This window comes from Miniopterus schreibersii, assembly GCF_964146895.1.
Source record: "Miniopterus schreibersii genome assembly, chromosome: 16".
Lineage (NCBI taxonomy): Eukaryota > Metazoa > Chordata > Mammalia > Chiroptera > Miniopteridae > Miniopterus > Miniopterus schreibersii.
In genome coordinates this window covers 24,061,937-24,076,887 of record NC_138116.1, presented here as the reverse complement: position 1 = coordinate 24,076,887, position 14,951 = coordinate 24,061,937, and the positions used below count along the sequence as shown (strand labels likewise).

At 54.3% G+C, this 14,951-nt stretch overlaps 2 protein-coding genes across 12 annotated transcripts; one reads left to right on the top strand and one right to left on the bottom strand.

Annotated features, from left to right (window-relative positions):
- Window positions 1-1,171: 1,171 nt before the first annotated feature.
- ATXN7L3 (ataxin 7 like 3) lies at window positions 1,172-8,612 on the top strand. Of its 4 annotated transcripts, none has more exons than XM_081162875.1 (13): window positions 1,172-1,262; window positions 2,602-2,712; window positions 3,013-3,145; window positions 3,339-3,510; window positions 3,694-3,791; window positions 3,978-4,000; window positions 4,302-4,347; window positions 4,556-4,584; window positions 4,904-4,972; window positions 5,244-5,287; window positions 5,562-5,633; window positions 5,727-5,884; window positions 5,981-8,612. In XM_081162875.1, exons 2-13 carry the CDS (start codon window positions 2,662-2,664, stop codon window positions 6,127-6,129), a joined length of 1,044 nt encoding a protein of 347 aa, XP_081019001.1. In that variant the 5' UTR covers window positions 1,172-1,262; window positions 2,602-2,661; the 3' UTR covers window positions 6,130-8,612. The 4 variants fall into 4 exon arrangements, with proteins under 4 accessions (XP_081019001.1, XP_081018998.1, XP_081019000.1 ...); XM_081162872.1 differs by having other exon boundaries at window positions 4,281-4,347; XM_081162874.1 differs by lacking the exon at window positions 1,172-1,262 and adding an exon at window positions 1,945-1,963 and having other exon boundaries at window positions 4,281-4,347.
- Window positions 8,613-8,674: 62 nt separating this feature from the next.
- TMUB2 (transmembrane and ubiquitin like domain containing 2) lies at window positions 8,675-13,254 on the bottom strand. 8 transcript variants are annotated; one of them, XM_081162865.1, is made up of 5 exons: window positions 13,127-13,248; window positions 12,505-12,629; window positions 11,852-11,936; window positions 10,154-10,720; window positions 8,675-9,953 (listed from the first exon to the last, which is right to left on the bottom strand). In XM_081162865.1, the coding sequence occupies exons 4-5, from the start codon at window positions 10,693-10,695 to the stop codon at window positions 9,590-9,592; spliced, it is 906 nt and encodes a 301-aa protein (XP_081018991.1). In that variant the 5' UTR covers window positions 10,696-10,720; window positions 11,852-11,936; window positions 12,505-12,629; window positions 13,127-13,248; the 3' UTR covers window positions 8,675-9,589. The 8 variants fall into 8 exon arrangements, with proteins under 8 accessions (XP_081018991.1, XP_081018993.1, XP_081018992.1 ...); XM_081162867.1 differs by having other exon boundaries at window positions 12,505-12,564; window positions 13,127-13,240; XM_081162866.1 differs by lacking the exon at window positions 12,505-12,629.
- Window positions 13,255-14,951: the final 1,697 nt, after the last annotated feature.

Genomic DNA, 14,951 nt, shown 5'->3' with positions numbered 1-14,951 from the left:
GCAGGAAAGGAGAGCAGGTGTGGGATCTATATTAGGATGAGGGCGGGGAGGACGCTCTGCTCAGAAGGGCACAGCTCGGCCTCCGCCCTCAGCGGAGGACCCTCATCTCTGGTGTTTGTTGGTTCGCAGGCCTGGAGTGGGCTGAGACCCATCCAGAAACAGGAGGAACAGAGGTTCAGACGAGCCCCTTCACAGATTCTTTTGCCCTGAGGTGCTAATTGCGCCCCACTTTAACTCTGGCCTCTTCACAGAAGTGGCTGCACGCTTCAGGGTAAACGCTGGATTGGGGGGTTGGGGGGAATAGAGCCGGGAGCCCCGAGGGAAGGGCGGGAGAGCCTGGGCCGGAAGGCGTCCCAGGCTCGGCTGGGAGCCGGCGCTCTCTTTAGACGCCACCCGCTGCCCCCGCCCCGGAGCCGGCCGGGACGGCACAGAGTCTCCGCCCCCAACGCACCGCGCACCTCACCTTGAACGCCGCCCCACTCACCGCCAACCTATTGGGCCGGCCGGGCCGAGGAGAGACGACGATTGGTCGGGGTGGCTCCCGAAGGCTCCGCCCCCCGTCCCCGCCCCCGTCCCCGTCCGCCGGTACTTTGGACGGCGGCGTGGCGCCCCTCCTCCCCGCTCGGTCCCCGCCCCCTGGAGCAAATGCTGCCGAGCTGCGGCCGCGGGGCAGATGCACGCGCTCGGGCCCTTCTAGCAGGCGCGAGCCATCGCTGGGCGCGCGAAAGCGAAAGAAGGAAGAGGAAGGGAGGGCGGGGGCGGGGTGTTGAGGAGGGGCGGGAGGAGGAAGAGGAGGAGGTTGGAGCGCGCTCGCGCTTGGCCTCGAGCCCGCGCGGAGGGAGGGGGAGAGGGGTGCGCGCGCGCACGCTCGCGTTCTCGCTCGCTCCATCCATCCATCCTCCGGTCGCGGCACGCGCGCGCGCTCCGGGCTCGCGCCGCACCCCCCGCCCGGGAGAGGCGGGCTGGAGTGGGGGGCGGGGGGAGGGGCGCGCGGACGGCGCGCGGACTGCGCGCGGGCGGGGTGAGGTGAGGAGGAGGAGGAGGCGGCGACGGGACGAGAAGGGAGGGGAAGGGGCCATGGCCGCCCGGTGAGGCGGCGAGGCGGGGGGGCGGCCCGACCCCCCGGCCCCGGGCCCTGGGCCCCGGGGAGAGGCGAGGACGGACCGACGGACATGGGGCTCCGGAGCAGCCGCCGTCGCCGCCGCCGCCGGAGGACGCGGCCCTGAGAGGCCGCCGGGCCCCGGCGCGGCCCCCCGGGCGGGGTGAGTACGGGACGGAGACGGACGGGGGAGGGGCCTGCGGGGGGCGGGGGGCGGGGCCCGAGGCGGGGCTTGGGCCCCCTCCCCCCCAGGTCTGGGTCAGCGCCCCTTCCCCTCCCCCCCAGGCCGACGCGGAAACGCCCGGCTTCCCCCGGCTTCCCGGCCCGGCCGGGGGCCCCTGCTCTCCCCCTGTCTGGGTCCCCCCTGGGCGGGGCAGGGCCAGCCGGGGAGGGGGCGCGGGGCCTTTGTTAGGGAGCCAGGCCCCAGCCCCCGGGACAATAGAGACACCCTCCCGGACTCCTCTCCCGGGCCGTCCGGGGCTGTCGGCGGGTGGGGTAGAAGAGGGGCCGGGACGCGTCCCACTTGCCCACTCTCTAGGGGTCGGTCTGTCCCGGACCGGCGCCGGCCTCCGGCGGCTCGACTCTCCTCCCCCCAGTCGGTATGATGCAGCAGCAGTGCCGCAGGGACGGGGGAAGAGCCGAGGCCCGGCCTCCTACCCCCCCCAGTGCCCCTGGCTCATTTGTCAGTCCCCACCTCACTCTAGGCCGGCTGCTCCTTAAACTCGTACCCACCGTTCAGAGGGGCCCCGGACTGTGGGCACTGTTTCTAAATCCTTTGGTGGGGATTCCTGGACTTTGGAGCTCTTGGAGAGACTTCCGGGCAGGTCCTGAGGGAGGGAGGGTGGTTATCTAAAAGAAGCACAGGTAAGGGGAGTGCCCACTCCTGGCATGCCATCCCACCGGGCTCTACCCCCACTTGCTCATGGTGACTAGAAATGTCCCTTTAGCTCTAGGTTTCGTGGGCTCTGCTCCCCTCCTGTAGTGGCAGGCCTATTACAAGGGAAGACAGTGGGGTGAAGGTTGTAGGGTCTTAGGGCCATTTCTACTTCTGGTAGCAGTACCCCCCCAAGTGGACATCCTGGCTGAAAGCAGAGGTGACTCTGAGGAGAGCCTAGGGCAGGGGGGGCTGTATTTAGGAGTCTGTGCAGTTCTTTGCCACACCCTATGGGGCCTTGGAGTTCCTTCTCCTCCCCCTGCTGCATTGCACCATGGGTATCAAAGAGGGGTTTGAGTTTTGGGGACCTGGGGTGAACTGCTGCCTCCTATAGACCCAGACTCTGATTGGCAGTAGAGTCCAGGACCTGAGTTAAGGCCTGGGAAAGACTAGGCCATCTTTGGGTTTCAGGCCCTGAAGGACCATCCAGACTTAGTGAGCCTAGGCCTTAGGGAGGGGTATATTCTGATGTCAGGATTAAGCTCTGGGTAGTGAGGTATGGAGGGGAGGTGATAATGTTTAGAGGTGCCTTGGACTCATACCAACACCCCCACCCCCATGTGTGCAGCCGTGTTGCCGCCCGCTGTGCTATGAGCAGTCAGAGCGCCGTCTCCACAAGAGTTTACAAATGAAAATGGAGGAAATGTCTTTGTCTGGCCTGGATAACAGCAAACTAGAGGTGAGGGCTCCCCCACGTGTGCCTCTAGTTCTTTCTCTTGATGTCTCTATGTCGTCGTATCTGGCATCCACACCAAAGAGGAATTTGGGTAGTCAGCCTTGTTCCTTAAAGGGAGTAGGGCCAGCTGAAAAGGCCCAAGGATCCAGAAGAAGAAAGAAGGCAAAGTCAAGATGGGGGAAATGGCAAAGAAAGCATTATTTTTGGCCAGGGTCAATTGGCAGGAGATTTGGTTGGTGAGAGTTGCTTTCAGTCCACGGGGCCGTGACTCTTGTGACTATGGATGTTCTCCCCTACACCCAGGCCATCGCTCAGGAGATATACGCTGACCTGGTCGAGGATTCTTGTTTGGGATTCTGCTTTGAGGTACACCGGGCTGTCAAGTGTGGCTACTTCTTCCTGGACGACACGGATCCTGATAGCATGAAGGATTTTGGTGAGCTTCAGGGTTGAAGGAGAGCAGTCTAGCCCTGCCCTAGTAGTGCTTGGAGGTTCCTCCTCTGGAAATCACATCACATGTAGAGCCTGGAGCTCCTGTGAGCTTAGGCAGGGAGTTGGAAGAGGCCATGGGTGGGAATGAGGTGAGGGTCTCCTTCCTGCCCTTATCGCCACGCCTCTCCTGTCCCCAGAGATCGTGGACCAGCCGGGGTTGGACATCTTTGGACAGGTTTTCAACCAGTGGAAGAGCAAGGAGTGTGTTTGCCCCAATTGCAGTCGCAGCATTGCCGCTTCCCGTTTTGCTCCCCATCTGGAGAAGTGCCTAGGAATGGGTCGGAACAGCAGCCGAATCGCCAACCGCCGGTAAGGCTTTTCCCCCTGCTAACATCAGAGCTGCTCATCTTTTGCATCTTGTAACATGTTGTAGTCCTCTGTAGGCATTTATAGGGTACTGAGGGTGGATTGTGCTTGGCCCCAGATTTTCTACTCTATGGGGACAAGAGAGAGGTGGCAGCGTTGGCCCTTTCTCTTTCTTACTCTTGTCAGGATTGCCAATAGCAACAGTATGAACAAGTCTGAGAGTGACCAAGAAGATAATGACGACATCAATGACAACGACTGGTCCTATGGCTCAGAGAAGAAAGGTGTTTGGGGACCTGGGGAAACCTGGGGGACACTGGGGTGAGGTGGGCCAGTGGGTATTGGGTATGTAACGATTGCAAGTTGTTACTTTGAACGAGGGTGGAGAACATAGTTTTGTACTTTTCTTTCGGTGCCCTTAGATTGGGAACTTAAAGTGACCCTGCCCTTTATCCTTTTGTCCTACACAGCCAAGAAGAGAAAATCAGACAAGGTGAGAGCCGGGGCAAGCATGAGGGAAATTTGGGCGAAGGACAGATACCCTCCCCTTTGGGCAGGGAGTCCTCGGGTGTCTTGACTCAAGTCTGAGGTCATTGGGTGCCTCTGGGTTCTGGGATAAGGGTATCTGTGGTGGGCAGGAGGGCAGCAGAGGCCTTGGGAGGATGGGAGTGGATATGGGTAGAAAGAGAAGGAATTTGAGGATGTTTCTTTGTCAAATCTTTTTTCCTTCCCTGGGTTCTCGGCTCCCCCTTATCGTTACCCTTTCCCCAAAGCTATGGTATCTCCCATTCCAGAACCCCAATTCCCCTCGAAGATCCAAGTCTTTAAAACACAAAAATGGTAAGTGGGGCTGGAATAACATTAGTGATTCTAGCTCTGTTTTCTGGGACTCATTGCTGGAGGGTGGAGGTGGGAGGCTTGGAAGACGGGGATATCGAGGGAGGGCCTGTGATCCTTCTGTCACCCCCACTTCCTTTCTGGTTATTTTCAGGGTTCTCTGTCTGTACCTCTGCATCAAACACCCTTCCCCTTCTTTTTTCTTCTTCAGGGGAACTTAGCAATTCGGATCCTTTTAAGGTGAGTGAGCAGGGCTGTCCTTAGGTTCCTTCTGATTTTCCCTGTTGTGGGTTGGGCAGGATTTAGACAAGTAGGGATCAGAATGCTGACAGCCAGAAGTACTCGATGTGGTATTTAGATCTTGCATATTTATGTTCTTTCTGGGCCCTAGCCCCTCACCATGTGCAGGTGAGATGGAAGGCATCATTGAAAAACTGGCTGGGATATCTTAAGGCCTCCTCACTTAGAAAGGGTTGAGAGGATCTGGTTCTCCACCCCATCCCCACCCTCCTTTCTTTGGCTTCTCCTTCCCTAACTTGTACCTCTGGTTCTCCCCCAGTATAACAGCTCAACTGGGATCAGCTATGAGACCCTGGGACCTGAGGAGCTGCGTAGCCTGCTCACCACGGTAAGGGACCGGGGGACGGGAGGCCTTTAGGAGTGGGCTGAAGCCACAGGAAGTCGTCAGGGCCCTGGAGGAGACTGGGGACAGCAATCAGGGCCATATAGTTCTCTCTTTGGAATTAGGTTTCCTGGCCAATGGTGGTCTGGGACTGTCTGCTCTGGACACCTTGGGGCCATTTCTGTTTGTGCAATCTAGCATTTATACAGAAGAAAACACCTAATGTCTAGAGTAGGTTCCCCTCCATCCCTCCTTTCAGCTTATATTCCTCTTCCAGCGATGTGGGGTGATTTCTGAACACACCAAGAAGATGTGCACAAGGTGAGCTCAGAACCGAGAAAGGGGCCCAGGGGGCCCTCCTGCACACTCACCCCTGGGCATGGGTCGGGAGTACTCCTGGACTTGAGCAATGGGACTCTCACCCTTCCCCTCCCTTCCTCTAATGGTCAGGCCTTAGGCTACAATCTGGCTGTTCTCCGTTCATCCCTTCCCTATTGTTGTCCATCCCTCCCGCCTCTGCTGAGGGAAGGGGCTTCACCTGAGTTCCTTAGGCCCTTCCTGCCTTGTCAGAGTCTGATCATTCTCTCCCCACCAGGTCCCTGCGCTGCCCCCAGCACACGGATGAGCAGCGGCGAGCCGTGCGGATTTACTTCCTCGGACCCTCCGCGTAAGTGACCCTCCAAGAAGGGTGGTAGGTTGTGAAAGGTTAGGATGATGATTGGTATTTGTAAAGCCCTTCTCTGGCCCATCTCCTTTCCAGCGTCCTGCCAGAGGTTGAGAGTTCCCTGGATAATGACAGCTTTGACATGACTGACAGCCAGACCCTGATCAGCCGGCTTCAGTGGGATGGCTCCTCTGATCTCTCACCCTCTGATTCAGGCTCCTCCAAGACGAGTGAGAATCAGGGATGGGGTCTAGGTAGGTGATCCAGCTGGGCCCAGAGCAGAGGAGTGGGGGCACCTTTTGTTCTCCTACCGCACCTTGCCCTCATCCCTTGTGCCTCTTTCTGTTTAGGTACCAACAGCTCCGAGTCACGGAAAACCAAGAAAAAGAAATCCCATCTGAGCCTGGTAGGGACTGCCTCCGGCCTGGGCTCTAACAAGAAGAAAAAGCCAAAGCCACCGGCACCCCCTACGCCCAGCATCTATGATGACATCAACTGACTTGGGTGCAAGGGATAGCCTTTGGCTAAGCAGAGCCCTCTCTCCCGACCCCCACCCAGGTGGCATAGCCTGGCAAATGGACGGCTGCTGGGGGCCTGGGCTTGGGAAGCTTGGTGGGCCAGGCAGGCAGAGGATCCAATTATGTGCCCCTGGGGGGTGTCAGGGTCCTCTGCGATGGAGTACAACCCCTTGGCATGCAGGACTCAGACCTGGACATGTTATGCCTTGGACATAAGTTTGGTGGGGAGGCGGTTTTCATATTTATTCTGTGAGTTACTGGATGTCCAGCTAGGCCAGGGGCCTGACCTGGGCACTCTGCCAGGGCACTGCCTGCCCCCCACCCCAGGAACTGGACTAAGCCCTGCCAAGGAGCATCGTGGCTACCTGGGAGGCTATGGGTTCGAAGCTGAGCCTGGAGGGGCCCTCCCCCAGCTGCCCTCAGCAATGTGAATGGGTCCGGTGCTTGGAGCTGAGGGGCAGGGCTGGGTGTGTCCTGTCTGTGTGCAGAATCCTATCAAATGCCCCAAATCCCAGGGGTAGGCAGGCACAGTGAGCTGTCTGCTGAGGTAGGCGTCCAGAACTGCCGCCGCCTTCCCTGCCCCTCAGAGGGGCAGCCCTTTTCCCTCAGTCCCCATGGGCCTCCTCAGCAGCAGGAGCTGTCCTTTTGTTGTTGGGTGCCAGGAAAGGGCCTCCAGCCTCTACAGCTTCAAAGAATGGGCACGGGGGAGGGTAGGAAAAGGGAGCTGTGTATCAAAAAGACTCCCCCTACCTTTTCTCCCTGACCCAGGGCTGGTGAGGAGTGGGGCCCCAAGGTGTGAGGGAACGGTGCTGCTTTATTTGAAATGTTTTCTTACCTCATTCCCTGCCCCAGGAAGGGGCTCAGCCTCACCCTCCTGGGGTGGCCCCATGTTCCTCCTGCCTACCCTGCCCCACTGGCCTTCCAGGGCAGCCCATGTTCCCAACTGCTGCTTGCCACCCCCCTCTTTCACCTTGACCAGCTTCAGTTCTTCTCAATGCTCCTGCCTCCAAAGCCTGCCCTGTTTCCCCTTCCTTAGCCGCTTTTAAGTTATTTATTCTGTACTTGTGGTTTGGGGCTCTGAGGAAAATCCTGTTTTTTTACCTCTTCCCCTTTGCTAGGAGTGGGGTGGGAAGGGTAGTCTCTGTGCTCTGGGTTATCAGTGGAGGGGAAGGGGTATCATGTCTAGGCATTGCCCCTCTGTGGACTGCCATGCCAGTGTGCCCACCTGCCTGGTCTACATCCTGAAGAGATGTACCATCCCACCTCCATACGGACACTATCACTCCCAGGAGCTGAGCTGGAGGAATGCAGTCTGGGCTGGGAGTAGAGCTGACTGACACGGGTGGAGTTGACCCTAAGCCAAGTTCTCTGGCATTTGCTGGATGTGTCCCCTGCCCTCCTCCCAGGAGGAGTTATCCCACATTGGGTAGCTAGTACCCAGGACTTGTTGGACTGATTTGGGTTAGGGATCCTAGAGGGTTAAGGGAGCAACATAGATGGGGTTGTAGTACCCTGTCTGGAACCCCAACCTCCCCCTGGGGTGGTTCTACTTATGAGTGATGCCTGGTTACAAATTGGTTTTTAACCCAAGAATTGTGATTATTTTTTAAAAAGCCAAACAAATTTTGTCAGGAGTTAGAATAAATCCTGGGGCCTGGGCTCCTCTGTTCTTGACCCACAGTCTTCTCCCTCTAAGGGGAAGCCAGAGGTAAAGGAGGATTTCAGCCAGCCTCCAGCCTGCTTCCAAATGACGTCCTGGAAGTAGGTTGAAGGTGAAGGGAGGAGGGCCAGGGGCCATTCTCCCTTCTGAGAGGCAGCTGTGTAGTTCAGGCCCTAATGTACCCTTTTCCCTCTGGCCTCTCCCATTCCCCCCTTCTGGTTGGAGGAGAGAGAAGTGGGAAGTAGTTTGGGAACTGGTTTGTCCACATCCACTTCCCCATTGTTCCTTAGCCGGCCCTCAGGGCAGAGCCCCCTGCCCAAGCTGGGTAAGAGATGGGCTTGGTCCAACAGGGACCCTGAGAGAACAAATCCCTTTCCTTCCCAGGAGAGTATGCCCCCTACCATGTAGTTGAACAGGGGCTAAGAGCTCCCCACTTCCCTCCCTCTAACAGCAGGCTGTGTGGGTTTCAATTCCCATCCTTCCCACCCTGGCTAGGTGTCGTCCACCCTGTACCCTATCATGTGTCTGAGTGTGTGTGGGGGGGTTCTGTACTAATTTCCATGGCCGGTGGCTTTTCCTTCCATGCATCACTCCCCCCCGCATGCCCAGGGGCCACCCGCCTGGCATTACCGCATGCTGGGGTCATTGGGGGAGGGGGGTGGGGGCTCACGCTGTCCTGTGGTCTTGAGATTTTTATTTTTGCATATGTAATCCATCTTGTACAGGTAGCTAACTTTGTAAACGCTGTGTATTTCCCCTGCCCCCATGGCTGCTGGTGTAAATAAACTGCATCTCCCGTTGGTAGCCCGGCCTACCCACCCTCATTACCATGTTGCTGGGGGCACAGCAAAGCCATTCTCTTAATGTCACAGAAGGAGGCTCCACAGCCACAAAATGGAACTTTATTCAGTCACAGACACTGACCCTCCATCCAAGAGCCCGAGACAAGGGCCTGGGGCACAGTACTCCATACTCAGAGCTACTCCTTGGAGCTGGGCAGTGTAGTCACTGGCTGAGAGCCAGAGCTGTTTCTTGCTTACAGCCTTAGGCCTAGGGTAGTAGCAGCAGCTGTGGCCTGGCCTCTCCCAATGCTGGGGGCTTGGCTTTGTGCCCCAATCCCCTTCCTGATGGAGCTCTATAAAGGACTATTAAAAAACAAAACAAAAAACACAAGCAAAGTGCTTTGAAAAAAGGGAGAACACTGGAAACTGTCCAGAACATGGAGAACACCCTATTCCTGCTACGGGGTAGAGGGAGAAGGGAGAGGCAGCTAGGTGCCTACAGGACGAGCTGACACAACCTTCATTCCTGCCTGTGTGATTTTAATCTCAAAAGATGGATATTCCACTAAGGAATTGAAAGATACTCCAGGCTCCCTACAGAAGTATGCTGGGGCCATGCTAAGCTGTCCTGGCTGGTGGCCCTGGATGCTGAGGAACAAACATGCAGGACAATGGGAAGAGTTAGGGTCACAGCTAGGAAAAAGTCCTCAGAGCCCAGGCTCCCCACTAAGCTAGGCCACCAGCGTGGCTCTGAACTTCAGGACCCTAAAAGTGAAGGGAGATGACATCCTCGTTTCTACCTGAGTTGTGCTTGCACAGAGGGGATGTCTGTACCCTCGTGAATGTGGAGGCCCCATACCTGCCTCCTTTGTCCTATGGAAGAGGACCCACCATATCCTTCCCATCCCTCCCTCCCAGGCCCTTGGGCCCAGCTCTGGCCAGGAAAGGGGGGAGGCCATAGAGGAGGAAGACCATGCCTTTCATTTTCTCCCTATGTCCTTATCGTCCATACATCCCAAATACTAGGAAGCTGAAGAAGACAGTGACCCCAACCAGGGAGACAGTGGCAGGTGCTGTGAAGAACTGGCGGTAATTGATCCGGAAGTACCAGACCACACCCAACAGCACCACAAACACAGGCACCATGAGGCTGCCCACACTGACACGAAGGCTGGGGGGCTCAGTGGCTGAGGAGGTCAGGGAAGCTGAGGGGCCTGGAACAGCTGACCCTGGGGGTGAGCGGTGGCAGTGAATCACACAGTTGTTGGTAATGTTCAGAGAACGAAGTGTGCGGGCTGGGTCCTGCAGTAGGCGGCCCTGGTAGATCAGTTTCATCTGGCTCTCTTGTCCAGGGAAGTATTTACTGTTAGGATGAAAGAAAAGGAAAAACAGGGCAAGGAATGAGAAGACAAATAGGCCTGAACCAACAAAGCAGGGCAATGGGGGTAAAATCTGAAGGATAGGTTTCGAAGAAATCTACCCATTCCTAATAGGGGCTGGACCAGACACTTTCCTGCTAGGGACATGGGGTAAGAACAGCCTCCCACTTTCCAGCTCACTCACCTCTTTAGTGTACCCACAGTATCTTCTGGCCTGGCCACGGCCAGCTCCTCGGTGTCATTGAGGAATTTGAGCCGCACATTGATGAGACCAGGAGTAGGAGGCAGGCAGGTGCTATCCTCAGATCTCAGAGGGGCTTCTGGACTGCTGCTCTCTGGGCCCACTTGTCTTTTGGGCAGGCCTTGGATGTCAAGCAGATGCTCAAGGCTGGGCTCAATACCACCTCCAGCTCCAGGCTCCCCTGTGGAGTCTCCCCCACCTTCTCCAGCCTCTTCAGCCTTCTCATCATTACTCTCTGATGGATGGGGGAGTTCAGTTGGTTCTGGGGTGCCTTGGCCTGCCACCAGATGGTCCACATGCCCCAGGTGGAGGACGGATGTGTCGCCAGCTGACACGATAGTGCCTAGGAGCTGGTTACTACTGCTGTCTGCTACGTAGGTAGAGAGCCAAGCAAGGACCAAGGCTAGAATCAGCACCACCACACCTACCACCACAGTCACCTCATTGCCCACACCCTCAATAAGGGTGACATCAGAGAGTTCCATGGCCTGGCTGCTGATGGGGTCCACACTGCAGGAACAAAGGGGGATAACATCAGCAAGGCCTGTGGGGTTGCAACCAGGTTTCTAGTTTGTTTAGGTTCTAACTAACCCAGCCCTGAAAGAAAATGTTGTCTTGTAGAAAGGGAAACAAATATTCCTAACTCTGAACCCCCAACCTAAAGCTAAGGACTTACCCTTTACCTCTATTGTGAAACTCTCAGGTTTCACACCCTTCCTCTCACAATCCAACCCCCTCAATGAGCATGGATCATCAGGAAAACCTTACAGCTTTGCTGCTGTTGTAATTGCTGTTTTGCTAGGTGGGGAAAACATTTGCTTCTTTGAACCCTGAATTTCTCTAGGACTTCTATCACTTCATCAAGCAACTATGCCTCTTTGAAGAGCCTCCAAGGTGTCCTCAGAAAGACCAAAAAGCCTGTAATATTTTATTTTGGGGCCCCTTTGGAAGCACAGTGCAACCACTCTTGCCAGATTGTCTCATTTAAAACCCTATCTTACTCATGGTCATATATCTAGGTCCAGATGTCAAGAGTCAAAGAAAATTTATCATCCAAAGCAGAGTCATCTCCCCAAAAGGACAAAAGAGTCAGAAAACCCCAAAGGCTCTGTAGAGGTTATCAGCAGACACTATACAGCAGACACTGTGTCTGCCTCCTAAGAAACTCTTCTGGCAAGCTCTGGGGAGCAAAGTAGGACAGACACCAGACATACCACCCTCCTGGGTCACTATAGGCTCACGACTACAAAACCACTACGTGAGTGGAACAGATCTGGGAAATTCCCAACACAGCTGTAACAACACATATCTCAGTCTCTCTCTTTGTACTGTGTAGGTCCTCCCTCAGCAGTTTCTTAGAAAGGCAAGGATCTGCTTGCTCCTCAGAGTACCTACTTTTTCCCTTGGAGAATCTGCTTCCACAGCTGTCCCAGGGCAAATCCAGTCTAATGATTATCATTACGAGACTATTCTCACAGCAACTATAAAACTCACTAGACACATCTAACTGTCCATCTCTCTGTACTAGACTCCTGCAATACAAAGATCACATGTACTGCCCTAGACGGTTTGGCTCAGTGGGTAGAGCACTGGCCTGTGGATTGAAGGTTCCGGGGTTCAATTCCAGCCAAGGGCGCATACCTCAGTTGCAGGCTCAATTCCCGGCCCTGGTCAGGGCACGTGCGGGAGGCAACCAATCGATGTCTCTTTCTCTCTTTTCCACTCTCTGAAAAAGCAATGGAAAAAAATATCCTCAGGTGAGAATTAAAAAGAAAAAAAAAAAAAAGGATCACATGTATTTCTCTATGTACTGTAGTGCTCAGCATGTCATAGTAGTTGCTCAATTTGTAGAACATATCAACATCTGACTAGGTTCCACATTCTTATTTAGTACATGGGCCCTGGAGTTAGGGGAAAAAACCACTAATTTATAATCCTGGTCTTGCCTCTTACTAGCTCTGTAACTTTGAACTTTCTCAGAACCTCAGCTTTCTCAACAGTAAAGTGGGGTTAAAAACAGTACCTACCTGCCCTGGCTGGGTGGCTCAGTTGGTTGGAGCATCATCCCATATACCAAAAGGTTGTGGGTTCGATTCCCAGTCAGGGCACATACCTGGGCTGCAGGTTCCATCCCTTGTCAGAGCGTGTAGGGGAGGCAACCAATCGATGTTTCTCTCCCATGTTTCTTTCTCCTTCCCTTCCTCTCCCTCTAAAAATCAATAAAAACATCCTCAGGTGAGGATTAAAAAAAACAAAACTGATCCCATTATTGACCTGCAAAAAACAGTACCTACCTCATAGGGCTGTTTTAAAGATGACAGGAAATCATCGAAGCAAAATACTTAGCAGAGTGCCTGGTACGTTGCAATTGTTCAACAAATAAATGGTAGCAATTATTTATCACTTCCACAACTAACCCCTGATGGTAAGAAGGTTAATGTTATTAACCCCAATTTACAGAAAAGGAAACTGGCGAACAGAGGCGAAAAAGGCACAGACATAGGGAACTTTCGTGGGCAGGGGGCCCAGCAAGACCCCAGGTCTCCCGCCTCCGAGGCCTTCGCTCTCTCCTCAGCCTGTAAGCGACCCTGACCGGGCGGTAAGGGGGCGTCCCCTGCCTTTTCTGAAGCGAAGGCTCCGCGTTTGGGCGGTCCTATTCTCGCGGCAGTGGAGAGGGGTCCGTGGGCCCCCCCCCCCGGGCTGAAAGGTTGGCTGGTCCCAGCTGCCGAGCCCAAGCCCACGTCTCCTAGCCGGTCAGGGGTAGACTCGGGTGAGTGGGTCACAAACCATCCACACCCCTCAAACTTCGGGGCGGGGCCGGGGGGCTGGGGGCGGGGCTTGAGTACGCGGGGAGTCATGGGAAATTAAGAGGGAATTGGGCCGGTACTATGCCTGGATAGGGAAAGAGGTCCTCACCTGAAACGGCCAGACTAAGTGTTTTGACTTCGCCAGGACGGCTGATGGACTCAACTTTCCGTAGGAACCGGGGAAGGGGCTGGCTACCCCCGATTCTGTTCAGGGTCCAGTCTCTTCCGGATACTCCCGGAAGCTGTTTGAACCAGAGACAGGAAGTCCCGCCTCCTCGCCTTGCACTGATGACGCAAAGTCTACGTAAGGCGGGCTGACGTAAACGTGTTCTTTAAAAGGGACAGGCTTCTCAGCGGAAGGAGGGGCGGAGTCATTGTTGGCGGGATCAAGGCCCTCCGGAGTCAGGGACACGCCTAGTAGGCGGGGTCGGAGGAGCCCTGGGCTGAGGGGCGGGGTCAGGAGAAAGGTGGAGGAGGTGCTTGAGAGGGGGCGTGGTTTCGGGTCTGGAAGATTGCGCGGTCTGGCACCGCTGGGCAGAACCCGAGCAGCGCTTCCCTCTCTCCAATCTTGTCCTTCCGGCTTTGCTCCCAGCCTCCCTGTCTGACAGGATTTATTACTGCTTCGAGTTAGCGAGATCAGTAAGGTCTGATCTTTCTGAGCTCCAAGAAGTCAGGGCTAGTCGGGAGACAAACTGGGAGACAATTTAGTCACCATCAGATGCTCCGAGAATGCGGCCCCGGGTAGTGTGGGACTTAGGTATAATGCAGGAGAGCGTTTCAAAGAAGGCACAGATTCAGCGCAGGTTTAGAATACAAGAAAAGCGGGAGCCCAAGAAAAGGTTCAGCTTCCAAGAACTTATCCAGATTTTTGCAATTAAATTTTTTTCTAAAGAAGTGCTGGGGTTTTTGTTGTTTTCTGGTAAACTGTTGACTGAAGTATAAATAATGCAGACGAGCTCGGTGATTTTCGCCAACAGAACACACAGGTGAAACTAGCATTTGGATCAAGAAATACAAAATGACTCATAACTCCTTTTCCTGTCTTTTTCCAGCCACTAACTTAGAAAGAGTAATCACAGATTAGTTTTCACTGTTTCTGTGCTTTGTGTAAGTGGAATCAAATAGTATGTACTCTTTGGTATCTGGTTTTTAAGTCTTTTTATTATGGTAAAATATACATAAAAGTTACTACTTTAACCATTTTAAGTGGCTAATTCAGTGGCATGAACTACACTCACAATGTTGTATACCCATCACCACTGTGCCCATTCCTCCTCCCACCTCTATTCTATGTCTATGAATTTGCCTATTCTAGGTATCTCATGTAAGTAGAATAATACATTTGTCTTTTAGTGTCTGGTTTCTTTCTTTTTCTTTTTCTTTTTCTTTTCTTTTTTTTTTTTTTTTGAGAGAGAAACATCAACCTGACGGGATCTGTGTTCTGACTGTGTATCAAACCGGCAACCTGGCCCTACCCGGTTTGGCTTAGTGGTTAGAGTGTTGGCCCACAGACCGAAGGGTCTGGGGTTCAGTTCTGGCCAAGGGCACATACCAGTTGCAGGCTCCATCCCCAGCCCCCAGTTGGGGCTCTTGTAGGAGGCAATCAATCAATGTTTGTCTTACATAGATCTCTCTCTCTCTTTCTCTCTCTCCTTTCCACTCTTTCTGAAAAGCAATGGAAAAATATCCTTGGGTGAGGAGTAAAAAAAAACCCACAAAAAAACCCCGGCAACCTTGGCATATCGGAACAATGTTCTAACCAACTGAGCTGCCGGGCCAGGACTGGCTTATTTCATTTAGCATGTTTTCAAGGGTCATTCATGTTGTAGACCATATCAAAATATCATTCCTTTTTAAGGTTAATATTCCATTATTTGTATATACCACGTTTTCTTTATCCATTCATCTGTTAATGGACATCTGTGTTCTTTTAA

Excerpts from the sequence above, each read along its gene's own strand:
- ATXN7L3 (XM_081162872.1), top strand. The coding sequence starts at position 2,662 with ATGAAAATGGAGGAAATGTCTTTGTCTGGCCTGGATAACAGCAAACTA. Across the intron at positions 2,713-3,012 it reads TGGATAACAGCAAACTAGAG|GCCATCGCTCAGGAGATATA; the intron begins GTGAGGGCTCCC and ends CCCTACACCCAG. Across the intron at positions 4,585-4,903 it reads GCAATTCGGATCCTTTTAAG|TATAACAGCTCAACTGGGAT; the intron begins GTGAGTGAGCAG and ends GTTCTCCCCCAG.
- TMUB2 (XM_081162860.1), bottom strand. The coding sequence starts at position 12,066 with ATGTTCTACAAATTGAGCAACTACTATGACATGCTGAGCACTACAGTA. Across the intron at positions 10,721-11,851 it reads GAATTGAGCCTGCAACTGAG|TGTGGACCCCATCAGCAGCC; the intron begins GTATGCGCCCTT and ends TTGTTCCTGCAG. Across the intron at positions 9,954-10,153 it reads ACTGTGGGTACACTAAAGAG|TAAATACTTCCCTGGACAAG; the intron begins GTGAGTGAGCTG and ends TCATCCTAACAG.